The following is a 24,087-nucleotide window of genomic DNA, read 5'->3' as shown; positions in this document are numbered from 1 at the left end:
AAGCTTCTCATTTTATTCACCAGTCTCCTGTGCGGGACAGTGTCAAAAGCTTTGCTGAAATCCAAGTAGATGACATCGAGTGCTCTTCCTCGATCCAATTCCTTGGTTACCCAGTCAAAAAAGTCAATCAGATTTGTCTGACAGGATCTTCCAATGGTGAATCCATGCTGCCTCTGGTCCAGCAATTCTCCCGACTGTAGATAGTTCACTATTCTCTCTTTCAACAGTGACTCCATTACTTTTCCCACCACTGAAGTGAGGCTAACCGGTCTGTAGTTACCAGCCTCTTCTCTGTTCCCACTCTTGTGAAGCGGGACCACCACCGCTCTCCTCCAATCATTCGGCACCACTCCCGTTTCTAGGGATCTATTGAATAGGTCACACAGCGGACCTGCCAGCACATCTCTGAGCTCCCTCAGTATTCTGGGATGAACTTCATCAGGCCCCATGGCTTTGTCCACTTTCAGTTTCACCAGCTCTTCCCATACATTTTCTACTGTAAATGGAGTTACATCTACTCCATTCCCCTCCAGTTTCTTGTTAACTAGTGTCGGTCCTTCTCCAGGGTCCTCTTTAGTGAACACAGAACTGAAGTATTCATTTAATATTTCTGCCATTTCTTCGTCTCTCTCCACGCATTGATCCTTTCCACCTTTCAATTTCACTATACCATTTTGAACTTTTCTCTTTTCACTGATATATCTGAAAAATGTTTTGTTACCACTCTTTACCTCTTTGGCAATCCTCTCTTCCGCTTGACTTTTTGCCATCTTGATTAATTTCTTCGTCTCCCTCAGTTCTACCAGATATTCTTCTTTGTGTTCCTCCTTTTGGGATCTTTTATATTTCTTGAATGCTGTTCTTTTAGCCTTTATTTTGTCAGCCACCTCCTTTGAGAACCAGATAGGTTTCATTTTTCTTTTGCTTTTCTTTACTTTTCTAACATATAGATTAGTTGCCTTGGTGATTGCTCCTTTTAGATTGGTCCACTGTTGATCCACATCTCTCTCGTTTTCCCAGCCTTTTAGTTCTTCCTCCAGGTACTTCCCCATTTCCTCAAAGTCTGTGTTTTTGAACATCAAAACTTGGGTTTTTGTGCTTCTTTTCCGTGTCCTTTTTGTGATATTAAACCATACCGTTTGATGATCACTGGTGCTGAGGTGGGCACCCACCTGGATGTCTGAGACATTATCTCCATTAGTGAGCACTAAGTCGAGTATAGCTCCTTCTCTCGTGGGTTCCATTACCATTTGTTTGAATAAAGCTACTTGCAGGGCATCTACTATTTCTCTACTATTTTTAGATTCTGCAGATGGGATTCTCCAGTCTACATCTGGCATATTAAAGTCTCCAACGATCACCACTTCTCCTTTCTTTGCTATCCTGTGGATGTCTTCAATCAGATCTCTGTCCAGCTCTTCCTTTTGGTTTGGAGGCCTGTAAACCACTCCAATAAAAATGGATGCCCCATCTTTTTTTTAAGTCTGCCCATAGTGCTTCTTCTTTGCCCCATCTTCCTTGCAGCTCAGATGCTTGGATATTGTTTCTGACATATAGAGCCACTCCTCCCCCTTTCCTATCCTCTCTGTCCTTCCTTAACAAGTTATAGCCTGGTATTGCTGTATCCCAGTCATGATATTCCGTAAACCATGTTTCCGTGACAGCAACAATGTCCAAGTCCGCCTCCACCATTAGGGCTTGCAGCTCTGGGATTTTATTACCCAAACTACGAGCATTTGTGCTCATAGCTTTCCAGCTTTCTTTGCTCAGGTTACTGCTGTTCCTGGACTCCTTTTGTGACCTATTTAGTTGAGGTTTGTTATCCACTTTTCTCTTTGCATTTGTGCAAGGGAAGATATTAATGCCTCTGATGACAGAATCATCCATCACTGTGAGCTTTTTCCTTTGGTTTCTGATTTGGAATTTCTGTATGCATTGGGTTTTTTCTCTCTTTTCCGATAACATTTCAATCTTTTTCTCAAGGACTTCTTCAGAATTTAATACAGAGAAGGCATTTTGTACTTGTTGCACTTGATACAGTGTGTGTCTACGGAACACAGGTCTTATTCTACCAGAGCCCACTGAAATACTTTTAAAGTTCCTTAATGGCCTGTGTGAGTGGTGGGATAGAGTTGTGGGTTGCACAGCTTTCAATAATGGGTGTCTGTGGGTTACAGGTCTTATCCTACCTGAGCCCACGGTAAATCTCTTTTTTCTTGAGTTTTGGTTATTCAGTGGTAAGTGGAAATTATTTCCTGAATAATGTACCGTGGCTGAGACTCTCTTTATTGAAGCTAATTCAGCTTTAAAGTCATCCAGCTCCTTTTCCAAGGTAGAGAGTTTTGAACAAAAGGGGCAAGCCTTAAGTTTCCATATGATTACCCTCAATATAAAGGCTCCACAGCAGTTGCATTGAATAGTACTCATTTAGGTAAGTTATTTGATTGGTGCACCTAAGGAATAATCAATTTACTAATTTATCTGGTTGCCTATTATGAAGTTAGGATGACTACATTAGAAATACAAACCTAGGGGTGGGTGGGCAGAGGGGTAGGGTGGGAGGGAGTTAAACAGTTTATACCTAGGTCAAGCTGGGTAGGGCAAGACACTTTCTGAAAGTTTACTTGTCCTTTAGCTAGTAAAAGGATCCCACAGCACTTATATCCCAATTTGTAACAGATTATATAACAGTTATACAATTAGAGGGATACTGGGAATTTTTTTCTTTTTTTTTGTGGCTTTTTTGAATCTTACAACAATCTAATATCAAGAAACCAAACAGATTAGTATACAATATAATCAAGAAACCAAACTGATTAGTATACAACACTGGAATAGAAAGGGATTTGAAATCACAGAGCAGTTTTCTACACAGAATCAAACCAATATCAAGGAACCACAGATTATAATACTAGAATAAAAAGGGATTATGAAACACAGAGCAGTATTTCCAATAACTAGTATCTTATCTGCACTGGAACAGTTGGCTCCTCTCCTGGGCTGTGCACAGGCTGTATTGTTTCTGTTGGCTCACAAGTTAGCTACCTCTAGCCACTGAGTGAGCCACACCCAAACTCGCTATACCTGGACTCTTCTGGATCTGGTCCTCTAGCTAGTAAATTTAAAGATCCTGGAACTGGTCCTCTAGCTAGTAAATGTAAAGGATCCCACAGCACTTATAATCCCAAAATGAAACAGTTTATACCTAGGTCAAGCTGGGTAGGGCAAGACACTTTCTGAAAGTTTACTTGTCCTTTAGCTAGTAAAAGGATCCCACAGCACTTATATCCCAATTTGTAACAGATTATATAACAGTTATACAATTAGAGGGATACTGGGAATTTTTTTCTTTTTTTTTGTGGCTTTTTTGAATCTTACAACAAGTCAAGGGTATGCAGAGTCCGTTCTCCTGGGTTTGAGTGGGGCCTGGGAAAGAAGGTGGGTAGTATATTGGATTGATTGATATGAAACTCCGATACTACCTTAGGTAAAAACTTAGGGTAGTGCTCCGCACTCACCCTATCATGCAGAAGTTTAGTGTAAGGCGGGTAGGTGATTAAGGCCTGTAACTCACTAACTCTGCGGGCAGATGTGATCGCCAAAAGAAAAATCACCTTCCAGGTGAGATGGCGGAGATCACAGGATTGGAGAGGCTCAAATGGCGGTTTCATGAGCCGTCCCAAAACCAAGTTGAGGTCCCAGGAAGGGGCCGGAGGGTGCAGTGGAGGTTTAAGGTGGAGCAAGCCCTTTAAAAAGCATGTTACAAGGGATTGTACTGAAATAGGTACATCCGACACCTTTATGGAAGGCGGCTACTGCTAACATGTACCCTTATAGAAGAAGTTTGGAGACCTGACTGACAGGTGCCAGAGGTAGCCAAAAAACGTCTGTATGGAATAAGTGAAGGGATCGATGGACATGGAAGTACACCATACCGCAAACCTGTTCCATTTCTAACGATAAGGCTGCCTTGTGGAAGGCTTTTGTGAAATAACTAGGACATGGGAAACCGGCTCTGAAAGATTAAGAGCTTGAAGTATTAACCTTTCAACATCCAGGCAGTCAGGGAGAGGGCCTGGAGGTTGGGGTGATGAAGGCAGCCGTTGTTCTGTCTGATCAGAAGTGGGTCCTTCCCCAGAGGAATGTGCCGGTGCACTGACAGGTCGTGGAGAATTGGAAACCAGACCTGGCGTGGCCAGTGAGGGGCTATGAGAATCATTAGTCCCTTGTCCCTTCGCAACTTCACGAGAGTCTTTGAATTGAGTGGAAGTGGAGGGTATGCATAAAGGAGACCGCTGGCCCACGAGAGGGAGAAAGTGTCTCTTGGCTGAAAGTGTCTGCTGCGAGTGAGAGACCAGAAGTTCCCTATTTTACGGTTGTGAATTGACACAAAGAGGTCTATGTGAGGGTAACCCCAACGTTGGAACATTGAGTCCGCTACAGTGGGGTTAAAGGACCACTCGTGCGGTTGAAAAGTGCGACTCAGCTTGTCTGTCAACACATTGTCCACTCCCAGCAAGTAGGTGGCCCTGAGATACATCGAGTGGGAAAGGGCTTCCGCCCATATTTATGCAGCTTCCTGACACAGGAGGTAGGAGCCCGTTCCCCCTTGCTTGTTGATGTTCCACATGGCCACCTGGTTGTCTGAATCAGGATGACCTGGTTGGAAAGGTGATCCTGAAAAGCCCCGAGAGCATATCTGATTGCACGAAGCTCCAGGAAATTTGGTGTTTGGCTTCCTCAGGAGGCCAAATTCCCTGAGATTGCATGCTTGCAACATGTGCACCCCAGCCACGGTTGGAGGCATCTGTACTCAAGGTTATTTGAAGTTCTGGAACCTGAAATGGAAGGCCTTGAAGCAGATTGGATTGTTTATCCACCAAGCCAGTGATAAGCGGAGCTGGTTGGTGATGTGGACAATGGTGGACATTGGCTGAGAAGACTGAATCCACTGCATTACTCTCATGGCCAGGCAGGCCATGGGAGTGACATGCACCGAGGAGGCCATATGACCCAGTAAGATAATCAAATGATGTGCAGTTGAGTGTTGTCAAGACTGCAGTTGATGGGCCAGAGAGGCGAGAGTAAAAGTTCGATCTTGAAGTAGGAAGGCTTTCGCCTTTAGAGTGTCCAAGTCGGCCCCTATGAACGATAGGGTTTGAGAGGGAACTAGCCTGGATTTTGGATAGTTTATGAGAAACACTAGGGAGATCAGGGTATGGCACGCGAGACGTAGAGACATCAGTGTAGTTTGCTGAGTAGGAGCCCTGATCAACCAATCGTCGAGATAGGAGTCAGTGTCCACGTCTACTCCTGAGAAAGGCAGCTACCACTACGAGGCACTTGGTGAAGACTCGTGGGGCAGATGCTAGGCTGAATGGTAACACTCTATATTGGAAGTGTTTTGGGCCTACTAGGAACCACAGGAATCTGCGATGTGACGGAGTAATGGAAATGTGTGTGTAGGCATCCTGGAGGTCTAGAGAGCAGAGCCAGTCTTCGCTTTGAAGAAGGGGAAGAAGAGAACCCAAGGTCACCATCTTGAACTTTTCTCTTTGAAGGTATTTGTTTAAGGTGCGAAAGTCCAGTATTGGGAGAACACCACCTGACTTTTTTGGTATCAGGAAATTCCGGGAATAGAACCCCTGCCCCTGTCGGGAGAGGAAGTCAACAAAAGGGATTCCACAAAGAAGCCTTTTTCAATTCTTTATTGGAGGAGACGTAAAAAACTGCCCGACTCTGGCCGAGTTTCGCCACATAAAGTGGCTGCCTCAGGAGCTCAATAAGCATCAGACGTGCTTAAATTGCTATCGATTCCGTTCATCAACAGTACAATGTACATTTGGCAGCGCACAGCACGGTTCGTCTCCTCTCTCATCGACAGCACATCTGACGCTTATTGAGCCCCTGAGGCAGCCACTTTATGTGGCGAAGCTCGGCCTGAGTCGGGCAGTTTTTTACGTCTCCTCCAATAAAGAATTGAAAAAGGCTTCTTTGTGGCATCCCTTTTGTTGTCTTCCTTCGGTTCTACTGGATCGCCTACCTTGCTGTTTCTTGGGTCCATCCCTGTTGGGAGAGGGGCACTGGTTCTATTGCTCGGGACCGGAGGAGGGAGACTGCCTGCTCCAGGAGTGGTGAGTGGTCGGATGTTCCCCACGTCAGCCGAGGTGGGGAATCCGGTGGAACAGAGAGAAAGTTGAGATGATAACCTTGGGTTATTATAATGGAGTACCCACTGATCCGTGGTGATTGTGCGCTATGGTTTGGAGAAGTGGCACAACCGGCCTCCGACGGAAATAGTCTGAAGTGGAGGCTGGGTACTGCTCTCTAGGAAGGAGTCAAAAGCCAGATGCTGGACCTGGCTAGGAGGCTGGCTGTGACTTCTGTACTTGAGGTTGCTTGGATTGGCCTTTTTGGTAAGGCTTAGAAACTCAAGCCCTGGACACCAGGGGATAGAATCTCTTTTGCCAGTAGAATTGGCTCTTGGAGTCTCTTCTAAAAGATCGTTTGGAAGAGGAAGAGAGATCAGAAGGCAGTAAGGAGAGCTGGCACAGAGTCTCTTGGTGGTCCTTGAGCTGTGCCACTGCTTCTTGGATCTTTTCTCCGAAAAGATTATCCCCAGCACAGGGCAAGTCAGCTAACCTGTCCTGTACTTCTGGTCTGAGGTCTGAAGACATTAGCCAGGCCCATCTCCTTGCACTAATTCCTGCCACCGAAGCTCTGGAGGCAGTGTCGAAGATATCATATGCCGAACGTATTTTATGTTTGGCAGCATCTAGACCCTTTTGTGCTAGGGAATGAAGTTGGTCCTGGAATTGCAGAGGTACGGCTTCAGCAAATTCCTGAATCTTCATAAACAGGGCCTATTGTACTAGGTCATATATAATTGATAGGAAGCAATGTGAGAGATGAGCACTGACCCATGAAATACTCGTCTTCCAAATGCATCCAGAAATTTCTGTTCCTTTCCTGGGGGAACGGAAGAGTGGGGTTTGGAGCATCGTGACCTCTTCTGGGCCGACTCCACAACTACTGAATGATGATCTAATTGAGCTCTCTGGAAGCCTGGGGCTGGCTAAACTAGATAGGTGGCATCTGCCTTACGGTTAACAGATGCCACAGAGCCAGGGTGCTCCCAATTTCTCTTTAACAGGTCCAAAAGAATGTCATGAATAGGGATAGTCATGATTTCCTTAGGAGCATCAAGAAACTGGAGAAGTAACATCTGATGCTTAGAGTCCTCTTCAGTCTGAAGCTGGAATGGAACGGTTTCAGACATTTCTTTAACAAAGTTGATAAAGGACAAATCCTCTGGAGGAGAATGCTTACTTTCATCAGGAGGAGAGGGCTGTGAAGGCAGATTGAATCCTGGGATGAATCATCGGTCCAGGGATTGTATGGCTCATCACCAGCTCTCCTATGTTCATCAGAAGGGAGTAACAGTGTTATTCCGGAAGGGCCGGGCCTAGGCATCGATGGAGGAATCAAAGGCATTGATGGGGGCATCGGTGGCATTGATGGATGGGTCTGTGGTAGCACTCTGGAGGGCGGAATGGAGATCTGTGATTCTTCTTCTTCAGATGACAAGGGTATCTGTGAGGAAGGAATCGGGGCCATCGGTTCCTTCGGATGCACCGGTGGAAGGGCATCGATTAACTTATCCATTCTTACCAATAGCGGTGCAAGCGCCATGGGTATTGGATCGGTGTCCGGAGCAGGAACCAGCATCGATGGAGGCTTGAACCCCTGGAGTGCTTTTCCAATGGCCTCTTGAATCATCCGATCCAATTCCTCACGGAAACCTGGGGCATGGATACCCGGTTCTGGAGTAGGAGGCAGCATTGGCGTAGCCGGAGTGTCCACCGGTGAAGGTGGAATCGCGGATCCCAGCACCTGTCCAGGTGGGGAACGCCTCTGTGACTCAGAGACAGAAGAGAATGGGACCTTTTCTGTTCGGAACTTTTGTCGGTAGCTCAGACTACGTCTATGCTGAGGGCTTGCCTGTATCGATGGCCTGAGCTTTACAGTGGTGGTGTCGATGTTTTTCTCAAATGTTCCCCTCTGTCTTTCTCCTGAGGAGGAACAGAGGTGGTAGACACCCGTGGAGTCTAAGATGGTCGGGCAGCAGCGGTTTCCAGGTGCTGGCACGAAGTAGATGCTACTGGTTCAGGCAACAAAGCTATCGATGGCGTCGGAATTTTTGGCCGAAAAATCCCATCTTCTCCAGCCTAGCCTTGCGACCCTTTGGTGTCATTTGGGCACATTTGGTGCAAGTAAGGACATCATGGTCAGACCCCAAACACATCACACAGACCTTGTGAGGGTCAGTGATGGACATCATTCTAGTGCAGTCAGGGCACCGACGGAAACCCGGCACCATGGCCTCGACAAAGTTTAGCCTCAGTGCGGTCGATGGCCGGTAGGCCGCGCGAGAAAAACTAGACGGGAATCAACCACAAGCAGGTAAAAAAAAAAACAAAAAAAACCAACTTACCGTTCTACCGCGGAGCAAAGATATCAATAAGAGGACCCTTGTAGGGTAAAGTTTTTTTTTTAATTTTTGAAGAAGTTCCGTGAGGAAAAATTCCTATCAGGAATCTCTGAAGAGCTCCTTAACCCGCGTGGCTACTGCTGCGTGGAAAAAAAGAAGACTGAAGGGGGACCCCTGCTGGCTGCAGGATTGGTGCTATGCTGGGCATGCCCAATAGGTGCCAGTCAAGTTCTAGAAACTTTGATAAAAGTGTTCCGTGATTGGGCTCCATCCTGATGATGTCACCCATATGTGACATCCTGCTTGTCCTGTGAGAAAGTGTGCTCTCCATCCTCACAGACTGGTGGTGTCCATAGCAACTATGGTCCAGCTGGGAGATTCTAAGGATACCCCTTTTCTGTAGTTTGGAGGGATGTAGCCACCAATGTTCCCTCAAATTTTTGAAAGACTGTGGAAAAGCTTTGGCTAATACAAAAATAAAATTTGTACAAATTCAAAATTGTGTATCTTGAGCTACTATAATACAAATATCAGGATTTCTTGCATGTGCAGGGTTTATGACCTCTGTGCATATGCACAGCTTACAGGAAGTAATGGTAGTCACCATTCCAGGCTCCTTGTTACCAAGAGACCAGCGTGACCATTAAGACTGTTGCAATAGTCACATGAGTGCTCTAGCACTCATGTGACTATAGGTCACTGGACCATAGGTCCAGCAATACTGCAATGATCCCCTGCAGTTGCATAAAGTCCTAAACAGTGGGTGACTTCCGAGCTCGGAAGGCTAACACCTGCTTGATTATCTTGAAGACTTGTGGTGATAAAGTAACTTGCCATTCTCCTATCTCAAACAGAGCACCTAAATACCAGAGTCTAGGAATGTTCTAGGTTGCACTTTGCATAATTACCCAGCCTAAACTACTACAGGTGATGGACTGTTGCTTCAGCAGCACCACTGGAAGATTTACCTATGAGCAAATAGTGGTGGCAGCACTGCACAAAGCATAATGGTGCACTCTTATTTGAACTAACACCATGACCTTGGTAAAGGTCTTGGAGGCCATCGCTATTCTATAACGTAACATGATCTGAAAATGTTCTCCCAACATACAGTAGCTTATGTGAGATACCCAATGGCAATATGAAAATATGCTTCTGTTAGATCCAGGGAGGCCAAGTACTCTCTTCCTTTTATTGCTGTCAAAACTGATCTTAGTGTCTCCATTTGGACGTGCAGCACACCAAGTCATTGATGACTCCTTTTTTAATTAAAATATCGGACACAGAAGACCTATCCTCTCTCTACCACAAAACATATCTTGAATAGATACCTTGACTTTTCTTTTGGGGGAATAAGAACATAAAATTTGCCATAGTGGGTCATACCAAAGGCCCATCAAGTCCAGTACCCCATTTCCAACAGTGGCCAATCCAAGTCACAAATATCTGGCAGGATTCCAAAAGGTTGATGGATTCCATGCTGTTTATCCCAGTGATAAGCTTTAATAATGGTTCATGGCTGTTGCAATAGGGTTTCTTCCAGGAACTTGTCCAAATTTTAAAACCCAGCTACATTAACAGCTTCTACCATATCTTCTGGCAACGAACTCAAGTTTAATTATGTATCAAGTAAAAAAAATATTTTCTATTTCTCTTAAAATGTATTACTTAACTTCACTGTAATTCCAATCGTTTTGGCACTTTTTGAAATATTAAACCAATTTGTGTTTACCTGTTCTAGTCCACTGCAGTTTTAACAGTGTTCCTTTTATTGCTTCTCTCTAAGCAAGAAGTGCATAGAGGAATCAATGGATTTTGGGAGCGGTTTCGTTCACTCTGAGGCATATCCTCAGAGTGAGGTGGATATGCCTCGTTCACTCTGAGGCATATCCACCAGTAGGACTCCTCCTACTGGTGGCCAAAAAATACTTAAATCTCAAACCCATTAGCACTCCCAACCCACCCAACCTTGAAATAGGCCTTTTCAGATCAGCCACATTACAAATTTGTCTAGTCTACGCTCCCCCCGCCCTCCTAGAGTCTAACCCTTCTCCTCTGATTGAATTCATCGCAGAATGGATAAAAACAGACATTCCCTCCATTATCCTTGGAGATATTCTATTCCCCACTCCGCCGCCTGCGAGTCCATCATCCAATCCCTCCTTGCCTTGGGCTTCCGGCAAATCATAACATCTCCTACACACAAAGCCGGACACACCCTTGACCTGATATTCATCAATACTGACATCCTCACCACCAACCCACCTACCTGCACTCCTGTGCCATGGTCTGACCACTGCCTCATAGAAAGCCTGCTCTCTACCAAAGGCCCCCCCCCCCCAAGCAACACCCATAGCACCACTATAATATACAGGAAAACCTGCCCAAGCGAAGTACTAGCTGACGCCCTATCATCTTCCCTACCGAGTCTAATCTGTTCAGATCCTGACACAGCTATAGCTTCATGGAACTGCCTCACCGAAGACATTGCCAACAAGCTCTGCCCCCTCTCCAACCGTGTCATAGATGCCTACTCGAAACCCACAAAGCCCTGGTACTCCTCAGAGCTAAAAACCCTAAAGAACAACCTTAGACAAAAAGAAAGAAAATGGTGCAAAGACCCAACTCCACAAAACGCCTCCAGCTTCAAATCAGCCCTACACAACTACAGACTCTCCACTCTCAAACACAAGTGAGATTTTTACGCAACAAGAATCCACGACCACAGATTTAACCCCAAAGTACTCTTCTCTTACGTCACAAGTCTTACCACCTCTCCCCCCCCTACAATTCCAGACAATGAAGCAGCAGCCAAATGCGAAGAATTGGCAAACTACTTCCAAAACAAAATCTCTAACATCCTCGCTAGATTTCCCCCCTCCAATAACTGCCCCTCTCCCAACTCACCCATCCTCCCCTTATCCTCCCAACCCCTAATGGCTACTTTCGACCTTACCTCCTCTAAAGAGATCATCAATATCCTTCGAAAACTCAAGCCTGCCTCACATCCTAACGATACCATCCCAACTAAAGCCCTAATAGCCATACCCAACACCATAGCCAGAGCCCTGGCAGATGTTATCAACTGCTCCTTAGCACACGGGACGGTCCCCGACTCACTCAAGCACGCAGTAGTCAAACCGCTCCTGAAGAAACCCTCTTTAGACCCTAAAGACCCCTCCAACTTCCGCCCTATATCCAACCTCCCCCTTATCTCCAAGCTGATGGAAAAGGTTGTCAACTCGCAACTTATGGACCATCTCGAAAATCATGCCATCCTCCATGCCTCCCAATTTGGTTTCCGGAAACACTTTAACACCGAATCTCTACTCATATCTCTTTCCGATCATCTCCTCAGAGGCCTAGGCCAAGGCCGCAGTTTCCTCCTTGCCCTCATCGATATTTCAGCCGCCTTTGACACCATCAGCCACCATCACCTTCTAACACGCCTAGAAAGTATTGGCATTTCTGGACTAGCCCTCGCCTGGTTCAAATCATATCTCTCTAACAGAAAGTTTTCTGTCAAAATAGGAAACAACATCTCCACCTCACACTCTCTACAACAAGGAGTACCACAAGGCTCATCACTCTCCTCCACCCTTTTTAATATTTACCTCACGCCACTCTGCCAACTCCTCTCTGAACTCAAGCTCAAATTCTACCTCTACGCTGATGATGTTCAGATCATTATCCCCATCCACACCTCGATTTCTGATGCCCTAGAACACTGGCAAAATTGTCTTACGGCCATTAATTCACTGCTCACTAACCTACACCTTGCCCTTAATACTAATAAAACTGAACTCCTACTCATCTCCTCGCAATCCTCCCCCACCCCCCTTCAGCCCAACAACCCCACACTTAACCTCCTCACAGCACAACCGTTTGTTAGGGACCTCGGTGTCTTCCTTGACCATCAACTAAGTATGAAACCGTACATCAACTCCATTTTCAAAACAGGATTTTTCAAGCTCAACGTACTTAAACTCAGACCCCTACTGTACACCCAAGATTTTCGCACAGTAATACAAGCCACCATAACCTCCAAATTGGATTACTGCAACGCACTCCTCCTAGGACTCCCCTTTGCCACCATAAAACCTTTACAAATGTTGCAAAATGCATCAGCAAGATTTATCACCAACACTCGCAAACACAAAAACATTACCCCTATCCTCAAAGACCTACACTGGCTCCCCATTACCTCCCGTATTCACTACAAAACCTTGACCATAATTCACAAATCCATCCACACCCACAACTCCAATTGGCTCGACATCCCCTTCAACACCCCACAGTCCACCTGCCCCACCAGATCCATCAACATGGGCACCCTACATGTTCCCTCTTTGAAAACAGCCCACCTCTCCTCCACTCGCGATCGTGCTCTCTCTATTGCAGGCCCTTCTCTTTGGAACTCCCTCCCTGTACACCTGCGCCTCGAACCATGTTTATTCAAATTTAAAAAGAAACTAAAAACGCTACTATTCAAACAGGCCTATCCAGAATAGATTCCCTCTTCACCCCATCCCTGCACCATCCCATAGATTCCCTCTCCACCCCACCCACCCTATCCACCCCATCCATCCCCTTTCCACCCCACCGCCCCTATAGATTCCCTTTCCACTCCATCCTTGCACCGCTTCCTGGTGAACGCAACTCCCTTATATTAAGGAATTTAATTATACTGTTAACTTATGCTTGTTATTGTTTACGTTAATCTTTCCTTCCACGCTGCTCCTTGTTATCCCCTTCCCAGTTCACTCTCCCTGTTATCATGTAATTTCAATCCTTTCTGTTCAAATGTAAACCGGTATGATGTCCCCACTAATACCGGTATATAAAAGGTTCTAAATAAAATAAATAAAAATATCCTTTTCACGCAATGTCTAGGACTCATGGGTCTGTTGGGATCCGGGTCTACTCCGAATGGTACTGCAACAGGCAGCTGCATACCAGTTCTATTGTCTGAGGGACCTGTTGTCCATCACTGGTTTGAGCGATTACCATCTGCTGCAAGGGGTTGTGTCTTTACTCTCCTAGCCAACTCCCCTTCCCGAAAGGGCCGATTCTTGCTCCACACTACATCTAAAGAGGAACACCTCATTGGCTTGCATCTACTCCAGTGCTGGAGGGTAATGCAGCCTGGGCCTTTGCATCCCCAGCCAGGTCCTATCTTTAAGCAATCTTTGGGGTTTGAATCACCAAGATCTCTCACAAGTTTTCCCCAACTCCTCTCCAAGAGATCACCACCTTTAAAGGGCAATTTGTAAAGGCATGATTTAGATGCTGATCTGCCGCCCAATTACATAGCTGTAGAAGGCCCTTGGCTACTACTCCAGAGGCCAGTGCCCAAGACAACATTCTAATCAAGTCATACATTAGGTCTGCTAGAAATGCTATGATAAACTCTAAACGAGCCATTACAAGACAGCTCAGGCTATGTATTCACAAATGCAGGCCTGTGGAGTCATGGAATTTGTAGAAAAGGCATGCTTCAGAATGGATGTCTTCCTGTCCTGAGGATCCTTGAATTGATCTTGGTATGTGATAGCAATTGTGTACAGAACAATGTTTTTAATTACCATCAAGTAATATCCCATTTAGATGAGAAAACGTTGGTTAAACTTTCTTATACAGTATAGACTTTTTAAATGTCGTGTATGGTATTTCTTAATTATCTTTTGTAAAGAGAGGGGACAATTTAGCCAGCATAGAAGCAATGAAAAATTTTCTTTGCAACTGTTGTACTGTTTTCATATGTTTTTATTATAATTAAGGCTTCTGATTCTAGGAGTTTATTTTTCAGGCAATTAGTTATACTTGTCAGATACTAAAAATAGGTGTTACAGGGTTTTCACTGTGCAGGTTATAACTTTAGTAACTTTTTTTGGGAAGCTAACCAAACTGGTAGTGCAGTAATAAAGGGAGATTTCAATTACCCCAATATTGACTGGGTAAGTGAAACATCAGGGCATGCTAGAGAGATAAAGTTGCTGGATGGAATAAATGACAGGTATGGAGCAATTTGTTCAGGAACGAGAGAGGGAACAATTTTAGATCTAATTCTTGGTGGAGCATAGGATTTGGTGAGAGGTAATGGTGGTGGGGCCACTTGGCAATAGTGATCCTAATATGATCAAATTTGAATTAATGACTGCAAGGGGGACAGTATGTAAGTTCTTGGCTCTAGCACTAAACTTTCAAAAGGGAAACTTTGATAAAATGAGAAAAATAGAAAAAAACTAGAAGGTGCAGCTACAAAGGTAAAATGTGTGCAACTGGCATGGACATAGTTAAAAAAAATACCATCCTAGAAGCATAGACTAGATGTATTCTATGCATAAAAAAGGTGAAATGAAGGCAAAACGATTACCGGCATGGTTAAAAGAGGCTATTTTAGCCAAAAGATCTTCATTCAAAAATTGGAAGAAGTATCTTTCAGAAGAAAACAGGATAAAGCATAAGCATTGGCAAGTTAAATTTAAGACATTGATTGATAAGACAGGCTAAGAGAAAATCTGAAAAGAAGTTGGTCATAGAGGCAAAAACTCAAAAAAACCTTTTTTAAAATATCCGAAGCAGAAAGCCTGCAAGGGAGTCTGTAGGACTGTTGGATGATTAAGGGGTTAAAAGGGCACTTAGAGAAGATAAGGCCATCACAGAAAGCTTAACTTATTATTTGAAAGGAAAGTGGGAGGGAGTGCACTTGGCCAGTGCTCTTGGATGTTTGGTAACGTGTCCCTTGTTTCCTTCATCCTGTAGTATGAAGTGATGACCGGGCTGTGAACTCTCTCCCTTTCTTCTCTCTGGGCCAGGCGTATTATGCATGTTTCTTCCAGACACAAAATGCGAAGTTTTTTAGGCCATCTAGCCATCTATCATCTGGGGATGACATGGGCTCTATATCTTTCTCTATATGGAAATTTTGGAAGAAGTTGTTAGCTTTTTTTTAAAATTATTATTAGGTCAGCCATCCATGCTCAGTTACTATGTTATTGGAGGTATGTGAATGGAGACCATAAATATGAATGGTGCTACTGTAAACCATTGTGATCTTATGGAATGACTGTATATAACACATTTTAATAAATAAAATAATAAATAAAATTAAACTATTGCTTCAGGGTTTACTGAAGAGGATATTTGAGAGAGTTACCCGTTCCAGAGAAAGTTTTCAAGAATGATTCTGATCAACTGAACCAAACTATGGTGAACCTGGAAGTTATGGTGAGATTGACAAACTGAAGAGTACTAAATCACCTGGACTGGATGTATACACTCCAGGGCGCTGAAAGAACGAAAAAATGAAATTTCAGAACTATTAGTAAAAATTTGTAACCTATCATTAAATTCATCCAATGTACCTGAAGATTGGAAGATGGCCAATGTAACCCCTATATTTAAAGAGGGATCAAGGGGTGATCTAGGAAAGACCGTTGAGCCTGATTTCAGTGCCGGGAAAAATCATGGAAACTGTTATAAAAAATAAAATCACAAAACGTTTAGATAGACATGGTTTGATGGGACACAACCAACATGGATTTACCCAAGTCTTGCCTCACAAATCTCCTATAAACATGTGGACAAAGGTGAACCAGTAGATGTGGTATATTTAGATGTCCAGAAGGCATTCGACCAAGTCCCTTATGAGAGCTTCTAAGAAAACTAAAACATCATGGGATAGGAAGCGATGTCCTTTTGTGGATTGTAAATTGGTTAAAAGATAGGGAACAGTAGGATTAAATGGTCAAGTTTTCACAGTGGAAAAATGTAAACAGTGGAGTGCCTCAGGGACCTGTAACTGGACTGGTGCTTTTTAATATATTTAAAATGATCTGGAAAGGGGTATGATGAGTGAGGTGATCAAATTCAAGGACGAAACAAAATTATGCAGAGTAGTTAAATCTCAAGCGGATTGTAATGAATTGCAGAGACTGGAAGATTGGGCTTCCAAATGGCAGATGAAGATTAACATGGACAAGTGCAAAATGATGCATACAGGGAAAAAAAACCCCTTGCTGTAGTTCACAATGTTAGGTTCTCTCTCAGGAGTTACCACCCAGGAAACAGATCAAGGTGTCATAGTGAATACTACATTGAAATTGGCCAGTGTGCTGTGGCGATCAAAAAAGCAAACAATGTTAGGAATTATTAGGAAGGGAATGGAAAATAAAAGACCGAGGATGTCATAATGCCTCTGTATCGCTCCATGGGTGAGACAGCACCTTGAATACTGTGTGCGATTCTGGTCACCACATCGCAAAAAGGATACAGCTGCACTGGAGAAAATGCATAGAAAGTCGACCAAAATGTTATGGGGCATGTAACAGCTGCCCTATGAGGAAAAGCTAAAGAAGTTAGGGCTGTTCAGTCTGGCAAAGAGACGACTGAGGGGGAATATGATAGAAGTCTACAAAATCAAGAAAGGACTTGAACAAGTTAATGTACATCTGTTATTTACTCTCTTAGATAACAGAAGGACCAGGGGGCACTATGAGTTAGCAAGTAGCTCATTAACAAATCAAAGAAAATTATTTCACTCAGCACAGTTTAACTCTGGAATTCATTGCCAGAGGATGTGGTTACAGCAGATAGTGTAATTGGATTTAAAAAAAAAAAAAAAAAAAGTTTGGATAAGTTCCTGGAGGAAAAATCCATGAACTATTATGGTAATTAATAAGCAATAGTAGCTTGTGATCTATCTAATGTTTGGGTACTTGCCAGGTACATATGACTTGGATTGGCCACTGTTGGAGACAGGATACTGGGCTTGATGGACCCTTGATCTGACCAAGTATGGCATTTATGTTCATATAAATATTGTAAAAAATAATCCTCCTTTGATCAATGAATCAAAAAGTTATTACAAAAAAAGTTGATTACAAAATCTAATAAATTCAATAATCCACTCGATTTTTAGAATGCTAATTACCATATGTATATTTTCACTTCACGGACCTTCATAACACCCCACGGATAAAGAGTACTATTACTCAATATTTTTACTGCTTCGGGGTCATCTTTAATCATCGGTCCAACAGTCCATAGTCTTTCTGAATTTTAGTCATTTTTTAAAGTTTATAATGGCTATAAGCCTTTACTTAAAAATCCCAAATATATTAAGTTTAAAATTGAATTTTCACTGAAAGGGGAGTGGTTCATATTCTAAGTCCTGAGTCTAGTCTGACATGATCATGTTTTGTGTCTCACTTCGTCAGGAACCCTCCGGTATCCAACTTGGCACTAGGGATTGTTCTCCTTTATTACTTCTCCCTCACGTGACCATCTCATTACTCTTACACGGCCTGGGGAAGCAACCTGACGAAGCGAGATGTGAAACTGTTGGAGACAAGATGCTGGGCTTGATGGACCCTTGGTGTGACCCAGTATGGCTTGTTCTTATGTCTTTAAAATCATGAGAGGTCTAAAACGGGTAAATGTAAATCAGTTAATTACTCTTTTGGATAATAGAAGGACTAAGGGCACTCCATAAAGTTAGCAAATAGCACATTTAAAATTAATTGGAGAAAATTCTCACTCAACACACAATTAAGCTCTGGAATTTTTTGCCAGAGGATATGGTTAGTGCATTTAGTGTAGCTGGGTTTAAAAAAGTTTTGGATAAGTTCTTGGAAAAGAAGTCCATTAACTACTATTAATCAAGTTGTCCTAGAGAATAGCCACTGCTATTACTGGCATCAGTAGCATGGGATCTACTTAGTGTTTGGGTACTTGTAGCCTGGATTGGCCATGTTGGAAACAGGATGCTGGATTTTATGGACCCTTTGTCTGACCGAATATGGCAATTTCTTATGAAACTGCTAGGCCAAAAAAAAAAAGAAAAAAGCACAAAGGAGAAAATAGTTTTCCCAAGATGAGACACATAGTGCATTCAGTTTTTGTATTAGAGATCTAAGGAGTTTATTTTCTCTAACATCCTAGGCAAGTCAGCTAGAACAAATTTAACTTAAGAGTTTAGAGAGTCTATTGGTGATTTTATCTGATACAAATCTCTTCTAGTTTAATGAAAAGAGTCATCTGATAAAATAATTTCTATGCGCCAGTGTCTGTAGGGCTTTCTTTTCTGGCACTAAATTACTGGAAAGAATATATTTTCTATTTCAGTTAAAACTATTTGTCTAGTCAATGCTCTTTTGTTCATCTTGCTCTAAAAGAATTGTTCAAAGAAATGAAATTGTTTTATAGCCTCTAACTTCTAAAATGAATGGAAATCTCAAGCATTGCCAACCACTTGAGGTTAAAGATAAGGAAGACTAATTTTTTTTAATTTAATATTTGGCATTACTCACTATTTTTACTCATTCCCTCTTACCACCTCCAAAATCCCAGACAACATGCCAGGGCAAAAAAGTATCCTTTCCAGCCTTGTGGATTGGCAGGATGCCCCTCTGAGACTTACCTTCATTACAGCTCATTGATTTAGCAATATAACAGCTGTCTACTCCAGTGTTTTCCCAACCAGTGTGCCTTTAGACCTAATCAACGGGCCGATACAGTAAAATCGTGGGAGAGCGGGCGAGTGCCCGCTCTCCCGGAGCGCGCACAGGCCACTCTGCTGTTCGCGCGATACTGTATTTTAATTTATTTAAATTAGGCCTGGTGGTAGAAAGAGGCGTTAGGGACACTAGCACGTCCCTAGCACCTCTTTTTTTGACGGAAGCGGTGGCTGTCAGTGGGTTTGACAGCCGATGCTCAATTTTGCCGGCGTCTGTTCTCGAGCCCGCTGACAGCCATGGGTTTGGAAACCGGACACTGGCAAAATTGAGCATCCGGTTTTCGACCCACCAGCCACGGGCCCATTTACATTTTTTTTTTTTTTTATTTTTTACTTTTTTAAACTTTCGGGAGCTCCGACTTAATATTGCCATGATATTAAGTCAGAGGGTGCACATAAAAACAGTTTTATTGCTTTTCTGTGCACTCTCGCTGCATGGAGAAATTAGCACCTACCTTTGGGTAGGCGCTAATTTCTGAAAGTAAAATGTGCGGCTTGGCTGCACATTTTGCTTTCTGAATCGTGTGGGAATACCTAATAGGGCCATCAACATGCATTTGCATGTTGCGGGCGCTATAAGGTTCGGGGGGAGGGGGGGTTGGACGCGCTATTACCCCTTACTGAATAAGGGGTAAAGCTAGCGCGTCCAAATGCCGGCTAACAGTGCGCTCCGTTGGAGCGCACTGTACTGTATCGGCCTGCAAGTGTGCCATGGAAAAGTTACCACTGCCTGATGTTCAGATCAGATCAGCACTGGAACTCTGCTCTTTGCACCTTGCAGCAACAAGACACACCAATAGTGGCTCTTAAAACGAGTAAGAGTTCCTTTTTGGAGAATGTATAATCATGCATGCTGCTTTTTCCTTGCTACAGCATGAGCCCTGGAGCATGGTAGTCAATAGGCGGCATGCTTTAAGGAAACTGCACACACAGCAACTCCATATCTTCCATTGAGTCCTTCTAACGTCTCTCTTTTTCCCTGGATGAGTGAGACAGGGAGTGTGTGCACTAAGCACTGGATGTGGCTTACTTGAATGCTGGGAGCAGCAGCAATGGACAAGCTCTGACAGCCACATGCACTGACCAAGTTAGCTGCCTGCAGCACACCAACTTCGCCCTTTTTCCTTCTGCACTTTATAGCAGGACATAACCCACTGTAACATTCATGTTTCTGCCCTCTCCCTTTGTTTTACAATTTGGAAGAGAGACTGGTGGAGTTTTCAGTGCTTCCTCTAGTTTTTTGTTTTTTTTTTAACATCTTTAAGAAACCTTACCACATTACCCCATTATTGGTTAATCTTCACTGGTTGCCCATTTCTTAACACATCCAGCTCAAAACTGGTTGTCTTGCAGTTAAGACTTTTCGTTAGGGAGCCTCGCCCCAATGCCTTGCAAACCTTATCCCATACCAACCTGGCTGTACTCAGATCATAGCAGCAAGAATTGCTAAGAAAAAAAAAAAAAAAAAAAAAAGTTCCCCACCAAAAGTTGGACTGAAGGGAAATTGCAAAATGTGTTTTTCCTATCTAGCCCCCAGCTTATGGAATTCTCTCCACTTGGCAATATGCTAGTAGGGGCTTTCTGCAAATTTAAGTGCCTCAAGTCAAGGTTGTTCTCACTATGACATGTGAGAGTTTTAACCTTGTATAATATTGGAACCAATATTGAAAGCTAGCCGCATAAGTAACTTAGTTTGTATAAGTTACATGGGATGTTCAGTGGTATGGCTATGCTGCTGAACATCAAAGTATGTATCCGATACATATTCGGATAAGTTATATCCAGCTAAGTTAAACCTGCTCTATGGCTGGTCTAACAATCGAATATCGCTACTTAACCAGTTAATTAGTGCCACCCTGATCTGCCTACTTGCTATTTGGCTATCTCCTTAGCCAGATAAATGACTTATCTGGCTAAGTGGCAACTGCTGAGCATAGTCTGATATTTAGCGGTCACCACTTAGCCAGATAAGTTGTATTTAAGCTAAGTAGCACTGAATGTACTTTGAATACCAGTCTCGTTGAGTTTATTACTGATATATACTCTATTATGTTATGTGTACAATTTTATTTTACATCACCTTGATTTTTATGTATGAAAAGCACAATCAAAAACTAAACCATAAGAGTTCTCTCATCTGTATTGCCCACCCTGTGACGGTTAGTGTGCCACACAATATTTGTTAAGGGAGGTATGCCTTGGGTTTGAAAAGGTTGGGTAACCCGAGTCTTCCCTCCTACCCTGAGCATGAGTGCATCATTTCCTCAATGCACCAGAACCACGCTTGCTGCCTTGTACAGAAGACTTTGAACATGCCTAGCCTTGGGGCTTTCTGTACATTTGTCATAAAATGTGTTAATGTTTAACAGAACATACTTGATCAATTGTTGCTTAGGAAATGCATTGTGATTAATTTTGATCTAATGCCATTATGGTTTTCACTTTGACGAGGGTGGTAAAAAATTAAAATTGTTAAAAGGTGTGAGAAACCCTACAAGTGGTGGGGGGGGGGGGGCTTAAAGGGGGGGGGGGAAGGACTATGAGTAAGATGCCCCCTACTTCTAAAGGAGAGGAACAATCTCTTCAGAATATCCCAAGTGGACACCTTGGTAGTGGCAGTGACACTCAAAACAATATCTGTAGAGGGAAGAACAACCTTAAGTAGACTAAAAAATGTTAATATTTCATTGGCATGCTCCTTTGTCTAATTTAAAAAATATATATTCAAAATGTGAAAAAAATGCCATCCGTTACAATAAGTAGTTATGGAAGTTATTTAACTCATTTTTCATTGGTAGCTCAAATACCTACTATACTTGAATGTAAGTTTGTACCTGAGGCAATGGAGGGTGAAGTGACTTGCTTAAGGTCACACAGTGCCTATGGGATTTGAAGCCTGGCTTCGCTAGTTCTCAGCTTGCTACTCTACTACACTACTCCCTCCATGCCACTTATGAAAATTAACTGTAGCTACTATAATCTATTGAGAAAGGAGTAAGAGGAAGTTGATAGCAGGTAGCAAAGAGGAACAAAACAACTACAGAGAAGCAGATCAGAAGAAAGGACAGAAGAAAAGCAGATTATGTTCTGCCTATGTTCTTATATTCTAGCCTTGCGTGCCTGTTACTACCCACTGCTGCACTGGCCCTAACATTCAAGCTGTTCACTGGCAAAACAAGTACTTTTAGGGAGGATATAAGATCAATTATCTTATTCTCAAACTCTTATACCACAAAAATAACCCCACATCTGAATATACACACACACATCCTAATAGCAACTTTTAGAACACACAGTATTTGTTAGGCGCATTGAAGAATACAAGTCAAACAAAATACAGCAATAAAACTGAATATGCTAAATAATTTTAATCAAAACAGAAGAGCTATTTAAAAAGTCATACTAACCCAAGAAACAGCAGCTGCATCTTATCCTGTGAGCAACTTGGTTCAGTTCTCTTGAAATGCCTTGGTATACCAGTTTAACTATACTAACAGGGAAAACTAAAAATACTGCCTCTGTTCCAGAGAGGCAATCCAGGCTCTCAGGATTTACAGAAGCACTTGATGTTATGCACATTAATAATCAGCTGAGGAAACCAGTCAGATCATGTCATCCAAAGGCAACACAGTTGAGAGAATTTAAACGGCAGCTGTCACAATCAACCACATGACACAAGTGTGGATGTCTTAACATGGTCAGTCTGCATAAAGGAAACAGTTTTACCATAGAACAACTATTAAAGGTTGACTGAAAATAAAATAAATAATTGAGAATTAATCATGATCTCCCTTACAAGGACTGATTCTACCATAAAACTGAACAATGTTTACAAAGCCTTTGTGATTCTTAGAACAGCACTGTTCTAAACATAACAGCTCAGAGAAAAACAAGATTACATTAGAGCTCCTTGCACAAGACTGCTGTTAGCAGAGACTGCAGTCATACCATTCTCTCCAAAAATGTTTTTTTTTTTTAAACTTTTAACCACATGCTTGTGAAATCCTATTTTCATCTTGAAAATAAATACATGGCACAATTAGATCCTAAGTGACAGGCAAACCGCTGACATCCCAGTTTACTTTTCAAAAAATACCATAGCATCATCAGCTAGCAAACAGCTTACTCAATTGTCAGAGATTGGTGGTATACCTTCATTATTTTCAACATGAAGAAAGTAGGTTTCACAGCTATGGAAGTGATTGGTAAAACACATGGATTTAGAGAAAAAAGAGACAGCTTTGAAAAACAGAACAGCAACAAAATGTGCTAAAGTGAACTAAATAATAATGCTGGTCAAAAGAAGTTCCTTCTCCAAGAGCAAACCTTTTGTTGCTCCTCTGGCATAACTATTTTAAATACAGCTCATGGATCTTTCCGTAGCCACTATCACAGTAGGGCTGCCTGAAAGTACTGTGAGAAGTGACTGTGCCTACCGTTTGAAGAGTACATAAGAACATAAGAGTACATAAGAAACCGACGAGATGTTCCCAACGTTCGTCGGTATATAAAAGTTATTAAATAAATAAATAACATAAGAATTGCCATGCTGGTTCAGACCAAGGTCCATCAAGACTAGCATCCTGTCTCTGACAGAGGCTAATCCAGGCCACAAGTCCTTTGCAGATCCCATAAAGTAGATCTAATTCTGGTTACTCACTTCCAGCGATAGCAATAGCTTTTTTTTTTTTATTCTACCTGGCTAATAATGTGTTATGGATATTCAATCCAGGAGTTTGTCCAAACCTATTTTATGTTTAGAATCGTTTATTAAATAAAGCAATGATACAAACCAAATGTGCTTCAAGTGTATCTGACAATATATATAACAAATATACAGTTAAACAATTTCACCCCAAACGCCTTACAATATCTGAAAATATATCCTGTTCTTCACAGTCTAACCCCTCTTCCCCCACAGTGGATGTTAAGTCCAAACCTATTAAACCCTCTGTGCAAGCCACCTTCTCTAGCAAGAGATTCCACAACTTGATAGAAAGTATTTTTTTACTTTGCACACTACAATTTGTTTTGAATATGCTGGTTGTTAGTTTAATGGAGTGTCCAGTTTTAGTAT

The 24,087-nt window shown here is 42.7% G+C and overlaps 1 protein-coding gene across 4 annotated transcripts in view; it reads right to left on the bottom strand.

Moving 5' to 3' along the window:
• FBXO30 (F-box protein 30) overlaps positions 1 to 24,087 on the bottom strand; it is a 77,354-nt gene that overhangs the window by 14,356 nt on the left and 38,911 nt on the right. The window contains exon 1 of one of the 4 annotated variants that reach the window (XM_029594032.1): positions 22,418 to 22,537. The exons of the other annotated variants lie outside the window; for them this stretch is intronic. Coding sequence (XP_029449892.1) covers positions 22,418 to 22,437 — 20 coding nt within the window. The 5' untranslated portion in view covers positions 22,438 to 22,537. Of the gene's footprint in view, positions 1 to 22,417; positions 22,538 to 24,087 lie in introns of those variants that run through there. 4 annotated transcript variants of the gene reach the window in all.

The sequence above is a fragment of the Rhinatrema bivittatum genome, chromosome 3 (assembly GCF_901001135.1).
Source record: "Rhinatrema bivittatum chromosome 3, aRhiBiv1.1, whole genome shotgun sequence".
Lineage (NCBI taxonomy): Eukaryota > Metazoa > Chordata > Amphibia > Gymnophiona > Rhinatrematidae > Rhinatrema > Rhinatrema bivittatum.
Note: the sequence above shows the minus strand (reverse complement) of the source record. Positions and strands in the feature narration are given on the sequence as shown.